The following is a 19745-nucleotide window of genomic DNA, read 5'->3' as shown; positions in this document are numbered from 1 at the left end:
CGGTGTGACCAACTCACTAAATGTGCTATCCACAACATTCTCAGCATCGCGCATGCTCCAGAATGTGTCCATCCGCAGCTCCAGTGCCGTCATGCGGTCTGTCAGGAGCTGCAGCTGGACACACTTCCCGCACACATAGTAGCCAGGGACACTGGAAGCGTCTCTGAATTTCCACATAGCATAGGAGGAGCATGACACGGGTCCGAGCTCTACTGCCATGACTTAACCCTTAAATTAATTTACTTACTAAAATTTACTTAAATACCAAACAGCTACTTAGTAGTTCGCTGCCAATTAAACCAATCTAAAAGTCAGTCTAAAAGAGAGTTATACTTACCAGTCGAACATACAACCACTTACCAGCTTGGCTGTGACATCACCTCTCAATTTTGCACCCCTCTATCTTTGTCTGCAACTGGTTGGGCTCGACTCTGGGCCTCCGTCTCCTATTCTCGCACTCCTTATCAGCTGCTCTAGTGTCAGCACTGATAGGAAAACCAGACAAAACAGCAACTGCCACCCCCACTTGCCCAAACTCACTCACTTACCAAACTCACAAATGCCACTCTGTGCTGTTGCACTCCGTGCTCTGCACGAGCTGCCTGTATAATTAGATCCTGCCTGGCTAACTAATTAAGTACTTTGCAATATGTAATTTGAGCTATTCATTCTGACTGCCAGGCTCCAGACAGAAAACAGAGAGAGCAGATCCTTTCCCCCCAAAACAAGTTCCTGCCACCCCCACAACAAGTTTCTCACACCGAGCCAACCCCCCACCCCCAAGTTCCTGACCTCCTCTCCACCCCTCCCCGACAAGTTCCTGATGTGGGTGTAAATGAAGTCGGGGTGGGGTGGAAGAGTGATTTTTTTTCCCATCTGAATCACGTTTTACTCTCACCCCCTGCCTTTAGACCTGGGTCGCGTTCTTCCGCCATCTCCACTGTGCTCGCCGTGCTTTTTAGCCACCCACCCCCCCACGTTCCTGACCTTCTCTCCCCCCGAGGTCCTGACCTTCTCTCTCCCCGAGTTCCTGACCTTCTCTCAACCCTCTAACCTCCCCTCTCTCCCTGTGATCTTTCTCTCTCCCTCCGATCTCCTCTCTCTCCCCCTATGATCTCTCTCTCCCCCTGTGATCTCTCTCTCTCCCTCCGATCTCCTCTGTCTCCCCCTGTGATCTCTCTCTCTCCCTCTGATCTCCTCTCTCCCCGTCCAATCTCCTCTCTCTCCCCCTCTGATCTCTCTCACCCCCTCTGATCGCTCTCTCTTTCCCTCCAATCTCCTCTCTCTCCCTGTCCAATCTCTTCTCTCTCTCCCTCTGATCTCTCTCTCCCCCCCAATCTCCTCTCTCTCCCCCTCTGATCTCTCTCTCCCCCTCTGATCTCTCTCTCTCGCTCCAATCTCCTCTCTCTCCTCCTCCGACCGCCTGTCTCTCCCCCTCCAATCTCCACTCTTTCCCCCTCCGAACTCCTCTATCTCCCCCTCTGATCTCCCCTCTCTCTGTCGCTCCGACCTCCTCTCTCTCTCTCTCTGACATCCCCTCTCTCTCTCGCTCCGTTCTCCCCTCTCTCCCCCTCTGATCTTCTATCTCTCCCCTTGCATGGCCCACAGTGCAGGCAGCAACTGAAACACCATAGGGCACTGCACATGCATGGCTGCGGTTACAGCGCGCATGTGCAGAAGGCAGAAAATATGTTTGTGTAAATCATCACAGCGCAAAAGTATTAACGGGAACATTGATGGTATAGCTATATAAAAGACCAGTTCGGCCCCAGGTGGAGTATTGTATCCAATTCTGGACACTTAGAAAGGATGTGAAGGCTTTGGAGAGGGTGTCGAAGATATTTGCTAGAATGGTTCCAGGGATGAGGGATTACAGTTGCGTGGATAATCTGGAGAAGCTGGGATTGTTCTCCTTGGAACAAAGGCTAAGAGGAGATTTGATACTGGTCTTGAAAATCATGAAGGGTTCAGGAAGTGCAAATGAAGAGAGTGGCCGAAATTCCCGTTCTGCACCTCCAGGGGGCGATAACGAGGTTCGAAACAAAGATGAGGAAGAATTTATTCCACATAGAACATAAGAAATCGGAGTAGGAGTCGGCCATGCGGCCCCTCGAGCCTGCTCCGCTATTTAATAAGATCATGGCTGATCTGATCATGGACTCAGGTCCACTTCCCTGTCCGCTCCCCATAACCCCTTATTACCTTATCGGTTAAGAAACTGTCTATTTCTGTCTTAAATTTATTCAATGCCCCAGCTTCCACAGCTCTCTGAGGCAGCAAATTCCACAGATTTACAACCCTCTGAGAGAAGAAATTCCTCCTCATCTCAGTTTTAAATGGGCGGTCCCTTATTCTAAGATTATGCCCTCTAGTTCTAGCCTCCCCCATCAGTAAAAACATCCTCTCTGCATCCACTTTGCAAGCCCCCTCATAATCTTATACATTTCGATAAGATCACCTCTCACTTTTCTGAATTCCAATGAGTAGAGGCCCAACCTACTCAACCTTTCCTCATAAGTCAACCCCCTCATCTCTGAAATCAATTTAGTGAACCTTCTCTGAACTGCTTCCAAAGCAAGTATATCCTTTCATAAATATGGAAACCAAAACTGCATGCAGTATTCCAGGTGTGACCTCACCAATACCCTGTAGAACTGCAACAATACTTCCCTGCTTTTATACTCTATCCCCTTTGCAATAAAGGCCAAGATTCTATTGGCCTTCCTGATCACTTGCTGTACCTGCATACTAACCTTTTGTGTTTCATGCACAAGTACCCCCAGATTCCGCTGTACTGCAGCACTTTGTAATCTTTTTCCATTTAAATAATAACTTGCTCTTTGATTTTTTTCTGCCAAAGTGCATGACCTCACACTTTCCAACATTATACTCCATCTGCCAATTTTTTTCCCACTCACTTAGCCTGTCTATGTATTTTTGCAAATTTTTTGTGCCCTCCTCACACATTGCCTTTCCTCCCATCTTTGTATCATCAGCAAACTTGGCTACGTTACACTCGGTCCATTCTTCCAAGTCGTTAATATAGATTGTGAATAGTTGGGGTCCCGGCACTGATCCCTGCGGCACCCCACTAGTTACTGATTGCCAATCCGAGAATGAATCATTTATCCCAACTCTCTGTTTTCTGTTCGTTAGCCAATCCTCTGTCCATGCTAATATATTACCCCCAACCCCGTGAATTTTTATCTTGCGCAGTAACCTTTTATGTGGCACCTTGTGAAATGCCTTCTGGAAGTCCAAATACACCACATCCACTGGTTCCCCTTTATCCACCCTGTTCGTTACATCCTTAAAGAATTCCAGCAAATTTACCAAACATGACTTCCCCTTCAGAAATCCATGTTGCCTATGCCTGACTGATTTATGCTTTTCCAAAGGTCCTGCTACTGCTTCTTTAATAATGACAACAACATTTTCCCAACCACAGATGTTAGGCTAACTGGTCTATCGTTTCCTGCTTTTTGTCTGCCTCCTTTTTTACATTTGCAGTTTTCCAATCTGCTGGGACCTCCCCAGAATCCAGGGAATTTCGGTAAATTACAACCACTATCCACTATCCCTGCCGTTACTTCTCTTAAGACCCTAGGATGCAAGCCATAGGTCCAGGGGATTTATCTGTCTTCAGTCGCATTATCTTACTGAGTACAACCTGAGTGATTGTGATTGTGTTAAGTTCCTCCCCGCCTATAGCCCCTTGACTATCCACTGTTGGGCTGTTATTCGTGTCCTCTACCATAAAGACTGATACAAAATATTTGTTCAGAGTTTCTGCCATCTCCATGATCCCCATTACTAATTCCCTGGACCAACATTTACTTTAGCCACTCTTTTCCTTTTTATATACCTATAGAAACTCTTGCTATCTGTTTTTATAGGGTTGTCAATCAGCAGAATTCGCTGCCTCAGAGAGCTGTGGAAGCCGGGAAGTTGAATAAATTTAAGGCAGAGAAGGACAGTTTCTTAACCGATAAGGGATTAAAGGGTTATGGGGAGTGGGCAGGGAAGTGGACCTGAGTCCATGATCTGATCAGCCATGATCGTATTACATAGCGGAGCAGGCTCGAGGGGTCGTATGGCCTACTCCTGCTCCTATTTCTGATGTTCTTATGTTCTTAGAAGTAGATAATGTTTACTGGACTTCCCTCAACCCCCCAACTTTTTAACTTTTTCAAAAAATACAATTAGATTTATAAGACATGACCTCCTTTTAATGAAGCCATGTTGACTGTTACAAGGGAAGCCAGCCATTTGCTGTAAGTCCAAGAGATCTCTCAGTTTGAGTGACGGTATCCATAGGAAAAATAATGCATTGGTTGGGCCTGGCAAATAACTATTATTGACTTGCTCGATGCAGCTATACACTGCAGACTGGGACATTCAGGTGATGTCCCCTGTAGCAGCCTGGAAGGAACCTGAATCAAAAATGATAAAGGCACTGGTGTCCTTACAACCACGGGCAAAGAATGGCCCCTTGGTCAGCAGACAGTAGGTCCTGTTGCAAGAAGCTGTATAGATCAGCAACATCCTGCCTGGTGAAATACAACCTCTTGGTAAGAACATAACAACATAAGAAATAGGGACAGGATTAGGCCATACGGCCCCTCGAGCCTGCTCCGCCATTTAATACGATCATGGCTGGTCCGATCATGGACTCAGGTCCACTTCCCTGCCCGCCCCCCATAAGCCCTTATTCCATTATCGTTTAAGAAACTATTTCTGTCTTAAATTTATTCACAGTCCCAGCTTCCACAGCTCTCTGAGGCAGCGAGTTCCACAGATCCACAACCCTCTGAGAGAAGAAATTTCTCCTCATCTCAGTTTTAAATGGGCGGCCCCTTATTCTAAGATTATGCTTCTAGTTCTAGTCTCTCCTATCAGTGGAGACATCTCTCTGCATCTACCTTGTTAAGCCCCCTCATAAAATTATACGTTTTGATAAGATCACCTCTCATTCTTCTGAATTCCAATGAGTAGAGGCCCAACCTACTCAACCTTTCCTCATAAGTCAACCCCCTTATCTCCGGAATCAATCTCGTGAACCTTCTCTGAACTGCCTCCAAAGAAAGTATATCCTTTCGTAAATATGGAAACTAAAACTGCACGAGGTATTCCAGGTGTGGCCTCACCAATACCCTGTTTTCATACTCCATCCCCTTTCCATTGGCCTTCCTGATCACTTGCTGTACCTGCATACTAATCTTTTGTGTTTCATACACAAGTAACCCCCAGGTCCCGCTGTACTGCAGCACTTTGCAATCTTTCTCCATTTAAATAATATCCTGTTCTTTGATTTTTTTTTGCGCCAAAGTGCATGACCTCACACTTTCCAACATTATACTCCATCTGTCAAATTTTCATCCACTCACTTAGCCTGTCTATGTCCTTTTGCAGATTTTTTGTGTCCTCCTCACACATTGCCTTTCCTCCCATCTTTGTATCGTCAGCAAACTTGGCTACGTTACACTCGATCCCTTCTTCCAAGTCATTAATATAGATTGTGAATAGTTGGGATCCCAGCACTGATCCCTGCGGCACCTCACGAGTTACTGATTGCCAACCCGAGAATAAACCATTTATCCCGACTCTCTGTTTTCTGTTCGTTAGCCAATCCTCTATCCATGCTAATATATTATCTCCAACCCCGTGAACTTTTATCTTGTGTAGTAACCCTTTGTGTGGCACCTTGTCAAATGCCTTCTGGAAGTCCAAATACACCACATCCACTGGTTCCCCTTTATCCACCCCGTTCGTTACATCCTCAAAGAATTCTAGCAAATCTGTCAAACATGACTTCCCCTTCATAAATCCATACTGACTCTGCCTGATGTAAGCTACTCAGTCATATCCAGGAAAGTGACTCAACCTATAGACTCTGTTTGCTGTATTTTCTCCCAATTACAAAAGCAAGTGTACCTCATGTGAGTATTTCCTATACTTACACAAGGCAGGTGTTTGCTCCCAAATCCCAGGAGAAATGGTTAATGGACAGAATTTCAATGAACGGAATAGCTAGCTAAATGGTCTAAGGATACGTCTTCACCGAAACCCTTTCCTTTTTCCTCCCAGCTTACATTTGCTCTGACATTTTTTCCTGCAGTAAGATTTTCCTTTATTCCCCACATTGATTTGGAGCAATTATTTCACACTATCTTAAAACTCTGATAATTGTAGGAGCTGGAAGCAGAGCGTGTGCAACTGATAGAGGAAGTCACCGCTAACAAGCGTAAAATGAAGGAGTTGGAGAATAACCTGCTAATGAAGCTCAGCACCACCAAAGGTAACTACTTCACTGGTTAACCATTCACATATTCATCGCTTACACTGTCACAGTCCCTGCAGCTGATATTTCACACCAGTCAGATAAAAACAGTCATTCATTTGAATAAAATATCATGTGAAGCTCCATACCAGCCCATCTCTGGCAAAGGAAAGGCACCTTGATATCTTCAAAGAATATAGGGGGAGAAATTCAGGGTGTTAGCTTCTTAAATTTTGAAAATTTAACACCAGGCGCAAAGGATTCTGAAGTTCTTCTAAATTTGGCTTTCGAACCCTGAGGAAGGAAGGGGGTCGGTAAATCTAGCGCTAATAACCACAGTGGGGCGCAACAGGAGCGTTACCACCAGAGCACTATCAAATTTCAGGTGACTTGCATTAAGCAATCATCCTTCAATCCTTCACACTGGCTCATCCCAGCTCTGAAAAGGGAGGGTGAACAGCCAGTTGTCGTGGTGCACATTGGTACCAACGATATAGATAAAAAAAGGGATGAGGTCCTACGAGACAAATTTAAGGAGCTAGAAGCTAAATTAAAACGTAAGACCTCAAAAGTAGTAATCTTGGGATTGCTACCAGTGCCACGTGCTAGTCAGAGGAGGAATTGCAGGATAGCTCAGATGAATACGTGGCTTGAGCAGTGGTGCAGCAGGGAGGGATTCAAATTCCTGGGGTATTGGAACCGGTTCTGGGGGAGGTGGGACCAGTACAAACCAGACGGTCTGCACCTGGGCAGGACCGGAACCAATGTCCTAGGGGGAGTGTTTGCAAGTGCTGTTGGGGAGGAGTTAAATTAATATGGCAGGGGGATGGGAACCAATGCAGGGAGACAGAGGGAAACAAAATGGAGACAAAAGCAAAAGACAGAAAGGAGATGAGTAAAAGTGGAGGGCAGAGAAACCCAAGGCAAAAAACAAAAAGGGCCACTGTACAGCAAAATTCTAAAGGGTCAAAGTGAAATAAAAAAGCACGCATGAAAGCTTGGTGCCTCAATGCAAGGAGTATTCGGAACCCAGGAGAGGGCTCTGAGCGAGTTGGAGTGGGTGAGAGCTCAGATGAACAGGACCCCAAGAAAGAATGCAAAAGGCAGGAGGCAACAGAGCAGAGTAGCACTGGGGTTAGTGTAAACCACAAGGTGATAGGAAGGGACAATATGTATGAATATAAAGTGGCTGCAGGAGCGGTCAAAATTAAAAATCATGGATTAAAAACTAGTATTAAAACACTCTACCTAAATGCACACAGCATTCAAAATAAAGTAAATGAGTTGACGTCACAAATCATTACAAATGGGTATGATTTGGTGGCCATTACAGAAACGTGGTTGCAGGGTGGCCAAGACTGGGAATTAAACATACAGGGGTATCTGACAATTCGGAAAGATAGACCAGAAGGGAAAGGAGGTGGGGTAGCTCTGTTAATAAAGGATGATATCAGGGCAGTTGTGAGAGACGATATTGGCTCTAATGGACAAAATGTTGAATTATTGTGGGTGGAGATTAGAGATCGTAATGGGAAAAAGTCACTGGTGGGGGTAGTTTATAGGCCCCCAAATAATAACTTCACGGTGGGGCGGGCAATAATCAAGGGAATAATGGAGGCATGTGAAAAAGGAACGGCAGTAATCATGGGGGATTTTAACCTACATATTGATTGGTCAAATCAAATCGCATGGGGTAGCCTTGAGGAGGAACTCATAGAATGCATATGGGATTGTTTCTTCGAACAGTATGTTACAGAACCTAAAAGGGAGCAAGCTATCTTAGATCTGGTCCTGTGTAATGAGACAGGAATAATAAACGATCTCCAAGTAAAAGATCCTCTCGGAATGAGTGATCACAGTATGGTTGAATTTGTAATACAGATTGAGGGTGAGGAAGTAGTGTCTCAAACGAGAGTACTATGCTTAAACAAAGGGGATGAGGGCAGAGTTGGCTAAGGTAGACTGGAAACACAGAGTAAACGGTGGCACAATTGAGGAACAGTGGAGGACTTTTAAGGAGCTCTTTCATAGTGCTCAACAAAAATATATTCCAGTGAAAAAGAAGGGCAGTAAGGGAAGGGATAACCAGCCGTGGATAACCAAGGAAATAAAGGAGAGTATCAAATCAAAAACCGATGCGTATAAGGTGGCCAATGTTAGTGGGAAACTAGAGGATTGGGAAAATTTTAAACGACAGCAAAGAATGACTAAGAAAGCAATAAAGAAAGGAAAGATAGATTACGAAAGTAAACTTGCGCAAAACATAAAAACAGATAGTAAAAGCTTTTACCGATATATAAAACAGAAAAGAGTGACTAAAGTAAATGTTGGTCCCTTAGAAGATGAGAAGGGGGATTTAATAATGGGAAATGTGGAAATGGCTGAGACCTTAAACAATTATTTTGCTTCGGTTTTCACAGTGGAAGACACAAAAACCATGCCAAAAATTGCTGGTCACGGGAATGTGGGAAGGGAGGACCTTGAGATAATCACTATCACAAGGGGGGTAGTGCTGGACAGGCTAATGGGACTCAAGGTAGACAAGTCCCCTGGTCCTGATGAAATGGATCCTAGGGTATTAAAAAAAAATGGCGGAAGTTATAGCAGATGCATTCGTTATAAACTCCAGTGGATACAAGCCAGTTGATCCAATCTCTCCTCATATGTCAGTCATGCCATCCCGGGAATCAGTCTGGTGAACCTTTGCTGCACTGCCTCAATAGCAAGAATGTCCTTCCTCAGATTAGGAGACCAAAACTGAACACAATATTTCAGGTGAAGCCTCACCAAGGCCCTGTACAACAGCAGTAAGACCTCCCTGCTCTTATACTCAAATCCCCTAGCTATGAAGGCCAACATACCATTTGCCTTCTTCACCTTCTGTGCACAGTGATGATGTCAGCATCACCGGGTGCAGCAGAGCGGGGCGCAATGTGTTACCGCCGCTGCAAACCCCCTCCGAATTTAGTGGGAGTCGCTGTTATCACCGCACCTGGTCGCAAACTCATTACCACGCCCTGGGAGCATGATCGGGAGGCGCAAAGTTGCTCAATTTCTCCCCCTTACTGTCAATAATTTTCACTATTGTCCTAAAGACTGCATCAAACTGATTGAGAAATTCGGTGCGTTTGCGCCTCCCGTTAACGCCCACGGGTGGGTTACCGCCGCGAGTGCGATGCTGGCAATGATTCCTGCAATATTAGACAGGAGTTTAGTGGCGGTGCTGCGGCAATGCGCCCCGATCTCCTTCGCCCAGAGATCGTGACGTCATCGCCGTGCGCTTCGTCCCATTAGCACCCCGGCCCAGAAAAGGGCTTTTGCCCCCTGCTGCTTCCCCAGGCAATAACACCGACAGATTCAGTGAACGCTTCATGGGTGGCCTGCCGCTGGCGGGGTGAAAATTAAATGGTTGGTGGCCGAGTTTTAAAAAAAACTTTCCTTTTCATCGCCGCTGGAGATACGGTTTCTTCGCGGGGTCTTGTCCGTAATCGCTCAGCCCGGCACTCTGCTTGAGTGCCGCGGTGATCGCATGGCACCACTGCTCCACGGTGGTCCAGGTAGGTGCCTTTTTCTTTTGCAGAGCCGGCAGTTTAGGCTGTTCCCTTTAATTGAGGGAAGAGCCCCTCAGATGTGGCAGCGCCAAGAAGCCAAGTGCTCAGAGCTGCTGAGGCGTCCGTCCCGTTATCGCCCCAGGGAGGAAGTGGAGTGCTTGCTCCACTTCCTTTCGGGGGCTGCGGGGTGGGGTAACCCGAATTTATCGAGTGGAGCGGACATCCGCGCCTGGCGCTAAGTTTCGCGCCTCCCGGATGTTACCGCCCCCAAACAGGCCGATAATGAATTTCACCCCCCATTGAGTTTTGTAAATCTTCTGAGAGGGGAGAAGATCTGGCTCATGGGGAGCATAAACACCGGCATGGATCTGTTGGGCCAAATGGCCTGTTTCTCAACTGTAATTACTTTATACTTTATAAATTGGGATTATAGTGTTGAGGAATGAGGTCTTGATCGGCTCAATGGACTTTTTTTCAGGCTCACTGGTGGAGGATGAGTCTCTGATTGGAGTCCTGCGGATAACAAAGTTGACAGCAACTGAAGTTAGTGAGAAGCTGCATGTGGCAGCGGAGACAGAGATAAAGATTAACACTGCACAGGAAGAATACCGGCCTGCAGCCACTCGTGGTAGTATCCTGTACTTCCTCATCACAGAAATGAGCATGGTCAACCAGATGTACCAGACCTCACTTGCACAATTTCTGAAATTATTTGACCTCTCCATGTCCAGGTATACTTCTCAATAAGTGATAGATGAAATATTGACTTCAAATTAACTAATGGAATGCAATGGGGTACATCGCAATGCAAGGGTTTACAGATAGAAACCTAATCAATTAATAGACTTGTCAGCAAAATAGAAACCCATGGGATGAAAGAAGCAGTGGCTGTATGGATACAAAATGACTAAGGGACAGAAAGCAGAAGGTAGTAGTGAAAGGTTGTTTTTCAGACTGCAGGTTAGTATGCAGTGGTGTCTCCCAGGGCTTGGTGTTGGGGCCACTATATTAGTGACCTGGACTTGGGTACACAGGGCTAATTTCAAAGTTTTCAGATGACACAAAACTGGGAAATGTATGGAGGATGCACTAAAGATTTACTAGACTATAACCAGGGATGAAAGAATTCAACTTCTTTTCCCGCTCCCGTATCGTTACCTCTGGCATCCCTCAAGGATCAATCCTTGGCCCCCTCCTATTTCTCATCTACACGCTTCCCCTTGGTCATCCGAAAACACAGTGTCAGCTTCCACAAGTATGCTGATGACACCCAGCTCTAACTCACCACCACTTCTCTCAACGCATGCAAGGGCTCTAATTTGTCAGCCTGCTTGTCCAACATCCAGTTCTGGATGAGCAGAAATTTTCTCCAATTAAATACTGGGAAGACCGAAGCCATTGTTTTCAGTCCCTGCCACGAACTCCATTCCCTAGCCACTCCCCAACATCTGTCTGAAGCTGAACCACTTCGCAACTTTGGTGTCATATTTGACCCTGAAATTAGCTTCTGACCACATATCCACGGCATAACTAGGACCGCCTATTTCTATCTCCGTAACATCACCCGTCTCCGCCCTTGTCTCAGCTCATCCGTTGCTGATGCCCTCATCCATTCCTTTGTTATCTCTAGACTTGACTATTCCAACGCACTCTTGGCTGGTCTCCTACAATCAATGTAAATTGAGTTCCAAAACTCAGCTGCCTGTGTCCTAACTCGCACCAAGTTCCATTCACCTATCACCCCTGTGCTCGCTGACCGACATTGACTCCCGGTTGAGCAACGCCTCGATTTCAAAATTTTCATCTTTGTTTTTAAATCCCTCCATGGCCTCTCCCCTCCCTAACTCTGTAATCTCCTCCAGCCCCACAACCCCCCGAGATATCTGTGCTCCTCTAATTCTGCCCTCTTGAGTAGCCCTGATAATAATCGCTTAAATGTTCCTTCAACTGCCGAGGCCCTAAACTCTGGAATTCCCTCCCTAAACCTCTCTGCCTCTCCACCTCTCTTTCCTCCTTTAAGATGCTCCTTAAAACCTACCTCTGACCAAGCTCTTTGGCTAAGACCAAGTGTTCAAAATCATGAAGTGTTTTGATAGAGTAAATAAGGAGAAATTGTTTCCATTTGCCCAAGGGTTGGTAACCAGAGGACACAGATTTTAAGTAATTGACAAAAGAACCAGCAGCAACAATATGCGAAAAATAATTACGCAGCGAGTTGTTATGATCTGGAATGCATTGCCTGAAAAGGTAATGGAAGCAAATTCAATAATAGCTTTCAAAATGGACTTGAAGGCGGAAAATTTGCAGGGCTTTTGGACAAGAGCAGGGAAGTAGGACTAACTGGATAGCTCTTTCAAAGAATGGGCACAGGCACGATGGGCCGAATGGCCTCCTTCTGTGTTGTTTCATTCTATGAATCTATGAAATTATATCCCATTTGTGTGGGTGTGAGACCGGCATCATGAATCAACATTTAAAAAATGCTGATGCTGGAAATCTGAAATAAAAATAGAAATGCTGGAAAAACACAGTAGGTCTATCAGTAAGTTAGAATAGAGGGAAGGAGGACACTATGTCGCTTGTGAGTTATCAGATCAGCCTACTCAGGAGATGTCAAATATTTCTAATCAGTACTACACCATTAATGTAAATAAATGGAAGGGTTCAACCTCAAGCTCAGCTTTCTGTTTGTATTCTGCTAGTGAAGAAATGTACATGCTACATTTTAAATGAAGCTTATACTGTCCATTTTCTCCATTACACTAGAGTTTTCTGATTTTTTTTCATGTAGATCTGTCAAGTCACCTGTTGCTTCAAAGCGAATCAGAAGCATTATTGACTACCTGACCTATGAAGTGTTTAAGTATTCAGTACGTGGTCTTTATGAAACTCACAAGTTCCTTTTCACTTTACTGCTGCCTCTGAAGATCAACCTCGAGCGAGGATTCATCAAGTACAATGAATTTCAGACCCTAATAAAAGGTACCACACTTTCTTCAGGAAGATCTCAGCGAGAAATAAAAAATTGAATCATGAATCTACTATTCTATTCCATGCACTTAAAATTTATATACAGATTGCGGACCTTGTTTGAGCTTTCTTTAAGCAGCTTAAAAATTCCTGGCGACCCGTTCTGTTGCCGGAAGAGCAGAAAAGCAAACATTCTGGCCATCGTAGTGACCCAACGCTGGTCTTGTCGCAAATCCCTACTAATTTGTATACTGGTGGGCAGGCAGGCAATAGAAGTCCTGCCTGCCATCGTTTAGTGGTACCAACAGGCACCAGAAAAAACATTTGGGAAGAATTAAATGCTTGCAGCAATTTAAAGGGGTCACCAGAAGCAAAAGGGATTAGGAGAAATGGAGCCTCGGGCAGTTGGCATAGAGTAAGACATAGAGGAATATTATTTGAATGGGGAGAAATTACAACATGCTGTGGTGCAGAGGGACCTGGGGGTCCTTGGTGCATGAATCCCAAAAGGTTAGTTTGCAGGTGCAGCAGGTAATCAGGAAGTGAATGGAATGTTGGCCTTCATTGCGAGAGGGATGGAGTACAAAAGCAGGGAGGTCTTGCTGCAACTGGAAAGGGTATTGGTAAGGCCGCACCTGGAGTACTGCATGCAGTTTTAGTCACCTTACTTAAGGAAGGATATACTAGCTTTGGAGGGGGTACAGAGACAATTCACTAGGCTGATTACAGAAATGAGGGGGTTACCTTATGATGATAGATTGAGTAGACTGGGTCTTTACTTGTTGGAGTTCAGAAGGATGAGGGGTGATCTTATAGAAACATTTAAAATCATAAAAGTGATAGACAAGATAGAGGCAGAGAGGTTGTTTCCACTGGTAGGGGAGACTAGAACTAGGGGGCACAGCCTCAAAATACAGAGGAGCCAATTTAAAACCGAGTTGAGAAAGAATTTCTTCTCCCAGAGGGTTGTGAATCTGTGGAATTCTCTGCCCAAGGAAGCAGTTGAGGCTAGCTCATTGAATGTTTTTCAAGTCAAAGATAGATAGATTTTTAACCAATAAAGGAATTAAGGGTTACGGGGAGAGGGCAGGTAAGTGGAGCTGAGTCCACGACCAGATCAGCCATGATCTTATTGAATGGTGGAGCAGGCTCGAGGGGCTAGATGGCCTACTCCTGTTTCTAATTCTTATGTTCTTATGTTCTAAGACATGTTTAGAGGAGGGATTATGTATTTGGGACAGTTTGTGCAATGCTGAAGGAGATGCTGGTAGCTTTAAATGCCACGTCTCTGAATCCAATAACAGCCTCGCAATACAGGAAGACATTTAGGCCTAGAAATTAGTCTCCTTAGCGCCTCTCGTTATCGCCTCTGATACGTCCTTACTGCACAGTATAAATGCACACGAGGCCCATGCTTGAGAGAAGGTCAGTCTGTGACCTGTCCTTATTCCTTAGCACTCAAGTGATGAAGGTGGGTGGAGCTTCCCCTTTTATACCTGAAGGTCCAGGTTAGGAGTGTCTCCCACCTAGTGGTCAGTGTTCTCACGGTGTACAACTTAGGTCAGTTTATACATGGGTTACAATGCTGGTTGAATACATGACATCACCTTCCCCCCAAAGTCTTATTGGGATCACAGGTTAAGTCTCTCTGGTGGTTTACGCTCCCTTGTAGAGCGCCTGAGTTGGGGCTCCGGTTGTTGGGCGCTGGCCTGAGTGTCTGCTGTTTGCAGTGCCTCAGGCCTGTCCGGACTGCCCACAGTGACTGGGCTCTCCTCCCTTTGGTTCCGGTGTTCGGTCACCTGTGGTGGAGTGAACTCTATATCGTGTTCTTCCTCTGCTTCTTCTATGGGGTTGCTGAACCTCCTTTTTGTTTGATCCACATGTTTGCGGCAGATTTGTCCATTGGTAAGTTTAACTACCAGAATCCTATTTCCCTCTTTGGCAACCACATTGCCTGCGTGCCATTTGGGCCCTGCAGCGTAGTTGAGGACAAAAACAGGATCATTTACATCAATACATCGCGCCCTCGCATTCCTGTCATGGTAGTGATATTGTGACTGGCGCCTGCTCTCGACAATTTCTTTCATGGTGGGGTGTATAAGGGATAATCGGGTTTTGAGCGTCCTTTTCATTAGTAGCTCTGCGGGTGGAACCCCTGTGAGCGAGTGTGGTCGGGATCTGTAGGCCAACAGGAGGTGTGATAAGCGGGTTTGTAGGGAACCCCCTTGGAATCTGAGCATCCCCTGTTTGATTTGCTGCACTGCTCGTTCTGCCTGGCCGTTTTAGGCCGGCTTGAACGGTGCCGTTCTAACATGGTTAATTCCATTGCCTGCCATGAAGTCCTGGAATTCAGTGCTTGTGAAGCACGGGCCATTGTCGCTGACCAAGATGTCCGGTAGACCGTGGGCGGCGAACATTGCCCGTAGACTTTCTACCGTGGCAGAGGATGTGCTTGAATTTAAAATGTCACACTCGATCCATTTGGAGTAGGCGTCTACTACAACCAAAAACATTTTCCCCATGAAAGGACCTGCGTAGTCCACATGGATGCGTGACCAAGGCTTGGCGGGCCATGGCCAGTGGCTAAGGGGGGCTTCCCTGGACGCATGGCCCAGCTGGGCACACGTGTTGCATCTGCGAACACAAAGTTCCAGATCTGCGTCTATCCCTGGCCACCAAACGTGTGACCTGGCAATTGCCTTCATCGTGACAATGCCCGGGTGCCCATTGTGGAGTTCTCTGATGAACACCTCTCTGCCCATCTGGGGCATGACTACGCGGTTTCCCCACAGTAGGCAATCAGCCTGAATCGTGAGTTCATCCTTGCGCCTGTGAAATGGTTTAAATTTTTCAGGGCATGCCCTGTACGTGGCTGGCCAGTCCCCATTCAGGACACATTTCTTGACTAGAGACAATAGCGGGTCTCTATTTGTCCAGACTTTAATCTGACGGGCTGTCACGGGTGAGCCTTTGCTTCCGAAAGCTTCAATAGCCATGACCATCTCAGCACCATGCTCGGTAGCCCCCTCAGTGGTGGCTAGTGGGAGCCTGCTGAGTGCATCGGCGCAGTTTTCGGTGCCCGGTCTGTGCCGAATTGTGTAGTCATAGGCGGCTAACGTGAGTGCCCACCTCTGTATGCGGGCCGATGCGTTTGCATTTATGGCCTTGTTGTCGGCCAAAAGGGATGTTAGGGGTTTGTGATCTGTCTCCAGCTCAAATTTCCTGCCAAACAGGTACTGGTGCATTTTCTTTACCGCATATACACATGCGAGCGCCTCCTTTTCTACCACCCCGTAGCCCCTTTCTGACTGGGACAGACTCCTGGAGGCATAAGCTACCGGCTGTAACTGACCCTTGGCATTGACATGCTGCAACACACACCCGACACCATAGGACGACGCATCGCACGTTAACACAAGTTTCTTACATGGGTCATATAGCGTTAACAGATTGTTGGAACATAACAAATTGCGTGCTCTATTAAAAGCCCTTTCCTGGCTGTCCCCCCAGACCCATTCGTGACCTTTGCGTAGGAGCACGTGTAGCGGCTCTAGCAGCGTGCTCAATTTGGGAAGAAAGTTACCAAAATAGTTCAGGAGCCCCAGGAACGAACGCAGCTCCGTTGTGTTACGGGGTCTGGGTGCTCTCTGGATCGCTTCCGTCTTGGATGCAGTAGGGCTGATCCCGTCTGCTGCTACCCTCATCCCCAGGAATTCTACCTCTGGAGCTAGGAAGACACACTTCACCATTTTCAGTCGCAGACCTACCCGGTCCAGTCTGCGTAGCACCTCCTCCAGGTTGTGGAGGTGTTCTTCAGTATCGTAACCCGTAATGAGGATGTTGTCCTGAAAAACCACCGTCCCTGAAATCGACTTGAGGAGGCTTTCCATATTTCGTTGTAAGATCGTGGCGGCCGAGCGAATCCCGAACGGACATCTGTTGTACTCAAACAACCCCTTGTGTGTCGTGATGGTGGTCAGCTTCTTCGACTCACTCGGCCAGCTCCTGGGTCATGTAAGCTGAGGTCAGGTCCAATTTTGAAAAAGGTTTGCCACCGGATAGCGTCGCAAAGAGGTCCTCCGCTCTCGGGAGCGGGTACTGGTCTTGGAGTGACACCCGATTGATGGTGGCCTTGTAATCACCACATATCCTGACCAACCCATCCGCCTTGAGCACCAGCACAATCGGGCTCGCCCAGTCACTGAATTAGACTGGCGAGATGATGCCTTCCCTCAACAGGCAGTCCAATTCGCCTTCTATCTTTTCCCGCATCACGTACGGCACTGCTCTGGCCTTGTGGTGTACTGGTCTGGCGTCCGGGTTTATGTGAATCACCACCTTGGCCCCCATGAAAGTGCCAATGCCGGGTTGAAATAATGAGTCAAATTTGTCCAGAACCTGTGAGCATGATACTCGCTCCACAGAGGAAATTGCATTGACATCGCCCCATTTCCAGTTCATGACAGCTGCCTAGCACCGGAATGATCTGCTTTGTGTAAGTCCGTAGCTGTGCGTCAATCGGCGATAATTTTGGCCTCCTGGCCTTGGATGCCCACAACTTTTCGAACTGTTTGATACCCATCAGGGACTGGCTGGCATGCGTGTCTAACTCCATTGATACTGGGATGCCATTGAGGAGCACTTTCATCATTATCGGTGGCGTCTTGGTGTATGAACTGTATACGTGATCCACATGATCTCGCTGAACTTCAGCTTCCAGCGATTTCCACCAATGTCCATTTCTGCAATTTCTGCAGGTATTTTGCTCATCTCTGCAAACTCCGGCTGAGTGTGTGCCTCCACGCCTCCAGCATGAGTTGTGGTTTGAAACAAAAGGTCCCTTACCAGTCGATCGTCCCTGACTGCCCCTGTTATTGTCCTTGAGTGCACCATTAACAGGTGTTGATGGCCCCTTTACTGGCTGCATTGTCCCTTGCAATGGCGTGAATCGCTGTTCAGCTTGCCATTGTCTCTGTCGAACTCCCCCCTCTGGGTTCGACTACATGTTGGGGCATGCCTGACTGCCCTTGTCTGCCTGGAGAACTGTGTGCTGCTTTAACAATGTTGAATCTCTGTCCCAACCATTCCTTAACACAGTACCTCTCGTCTGTTCTGCCAGTGGCCATGCTCGCGTGGTTAAAATCCCAGTTTCTTGTCGCCATAGATACGTCCTTACTACACAGTATAAATGCACACGAGGCCCATGCTTGAGAGAAGGTCAGTCTGTGACATGTCCTTTATTCCTTAGCACTCAAGTGATGAAGGTGGGTGGAGCTTCCCCTTTTATACCTGAAGGTCCAGGTTAGGGGTGTCTCCCACCTAGTGGTCAGTGTTCTCACAGTGTACAACTTAGGTCAGTTTATACATGGGTTACAATGCTGGTTGAATACATGACAGCCTCCGGCACAGCGAAATGAACGGCTCCCGCTAATTTGGCCGGAAGGATAGAAGCAACGTTGAGATGTTGTGCCACGATCTCCTGCGGCCGAAGATAGTGACGTCATTGACGTGCGCATCGCCCCGGTTGCGCTTCTGTTCCGCCTCTGTAGCATCACCGGGTGAAAACAGGAGGCGTTGTTCGGGAGGCTGGGCGCTTGGGGGCGAAAATTAAAGGCAAGGGCACTGAGGTAAGTAGAAAAAATGTTCAAGTGAATATTTCCAATTTTTTCGATTCCTTTTCGGCTGCGATCGATCAGCCCAGCACTCTGCTGCAGTGCATGGGGCTGATCAGGCCAAATCACGGCTGCTGTCAGGTACCAGATAGTTGGTCCCAATGCAGAGCCTGTGGCGCTGGCCCTTCCGTTCAAGGTAGGAAGGAGCCTTGGATCGCAGCAGCACTGCACAGGACATTTTGCTGCCCCGCGTACTTCCTTTAGTGCTCCAGGAAGGAACTGGAGCACTTGATTTAGTGCTCAACTTCCTTCCGAAAGCGCGACCACTGAATTTACAGAAAGCTGAAAAACATTTGTGCCTGGCACTAATTTTTCTTGCTTTCATTAGCACCTCAATCGGGGCGCTCCTGAATTTCTCCCCCTTAATGGTCTGACGAGTAAGAGAACACTTTCACATATGCCATGATTGCAGTATCAAACCCTCTGTACTTCTACACCATTCCTTGTTCTCGTAGTGCTCAGCTGCTGCCGTACTAGATTGTCAAGTGTACCATTGGTCAGTGTTCCCGTCCAACTCCCACATACCACCCAAAAATAGACTTTGTCACAGTTTTCCTTAACTACTGACCCTTTCAGACCTCACCTCCCATGCCCTTGCTTCTTTCCAACTGATATCCAACAGGTATTAAATGGTTTAGCAGTTTTGAAAGTCAATAAATCCCCAGGCCCAGATGAAATGTATCCCAGGCTGTTAAGAGAAGCAAGAGAGGAAATAGAAGAGGCTCTGGCCATCATTTTCCAATCTTCTTTGGCTGTGGTACAGGTGTGGTACAGGAGGACTGCTAATGTACCTTTGTTTAAAAAGGGAGAAACGGATAATCTGAGTAATTACAGGCCATTCAGTTGAACCTCGGTGGTGGGAAAATTATTGGAGAAAATTCTGAGGGACAGGATAAATCTTCATTTAGAAAGACACGGATTAATGAAGGACAGTCAGCATAGATTTGTTAAGGGAAGGTCGTGTCTGACTAACTTGATTGACTTTTTGAGGAGGTAACAAGGAGGGTCGATGAGGATTGTGCGATTGATGTAGTATATATGGATTTTGAAAAGGTCCCACCTGGCAGACTGGTCATGAAAGCCCATGGGATCCAGGCAAAGTGGCAAGTTGGATCCGAAATTGGTTCAGAGGCAGGAAGCAAAAGGCAATGGTTGATGAGTATTTTGGTGACTGGAAGGTTGTTTCCAGTGGGGTTCCACAGGACTCGGGACTAGGTCTCTTGATTTTTGAGGTATATATCAATGATTTAGATTTGAATGTAATGAGTATGA

The 19745-nt window shown here is 46.7% G+C and overlaps 1 protein-coding gene across 2 annotated transcripts in view; it reads left to right on the top strand.

Moving 5' to 3' along the window:
* LOC139267485 (dynein axonemal heavy chain 8-like) overlaps positions 1–19745 on the top strand; it is a 2569686-nt gene that overhangs the window by 2360822 nt on the left and 189119 nt on the right. For both annotated transcript variants that reach the window (XM_070885867.1, XM_070885866.1), the window contains 3 exons: positions 6193–6298; positions 10310–10562; positions 12623–12813. In XM_070885867.1, the coding sequence (XP_070741968.1) occupies positions 6193–6298; positions 10310–10562; positions 12623–12813 (550 nt within the window). The remainder of the gene's footprint in view (positions 1–6192; positions 6299–10309; positions 10563–12622; positions 12814–19745) is intronic.

This window comes from Pristiophorus japonicus, chromosome 7 (genome assembly GCF_044704955.1).
Source record: "Pristiophorus japonicus isolate sPriJap1 chromosome 7, sPriJap1.hap1, whole genome shotgun sequence".
Lineage (NCBI taxonomy): Eukaryota > Metazoa > Chordata > Chondrichthyes > Pristiophoridae > Pristiophorus > Pristiophorus japonicus.
This window is presented reverse-complemented; position numbering and strand designations above follow the sequence as displayed.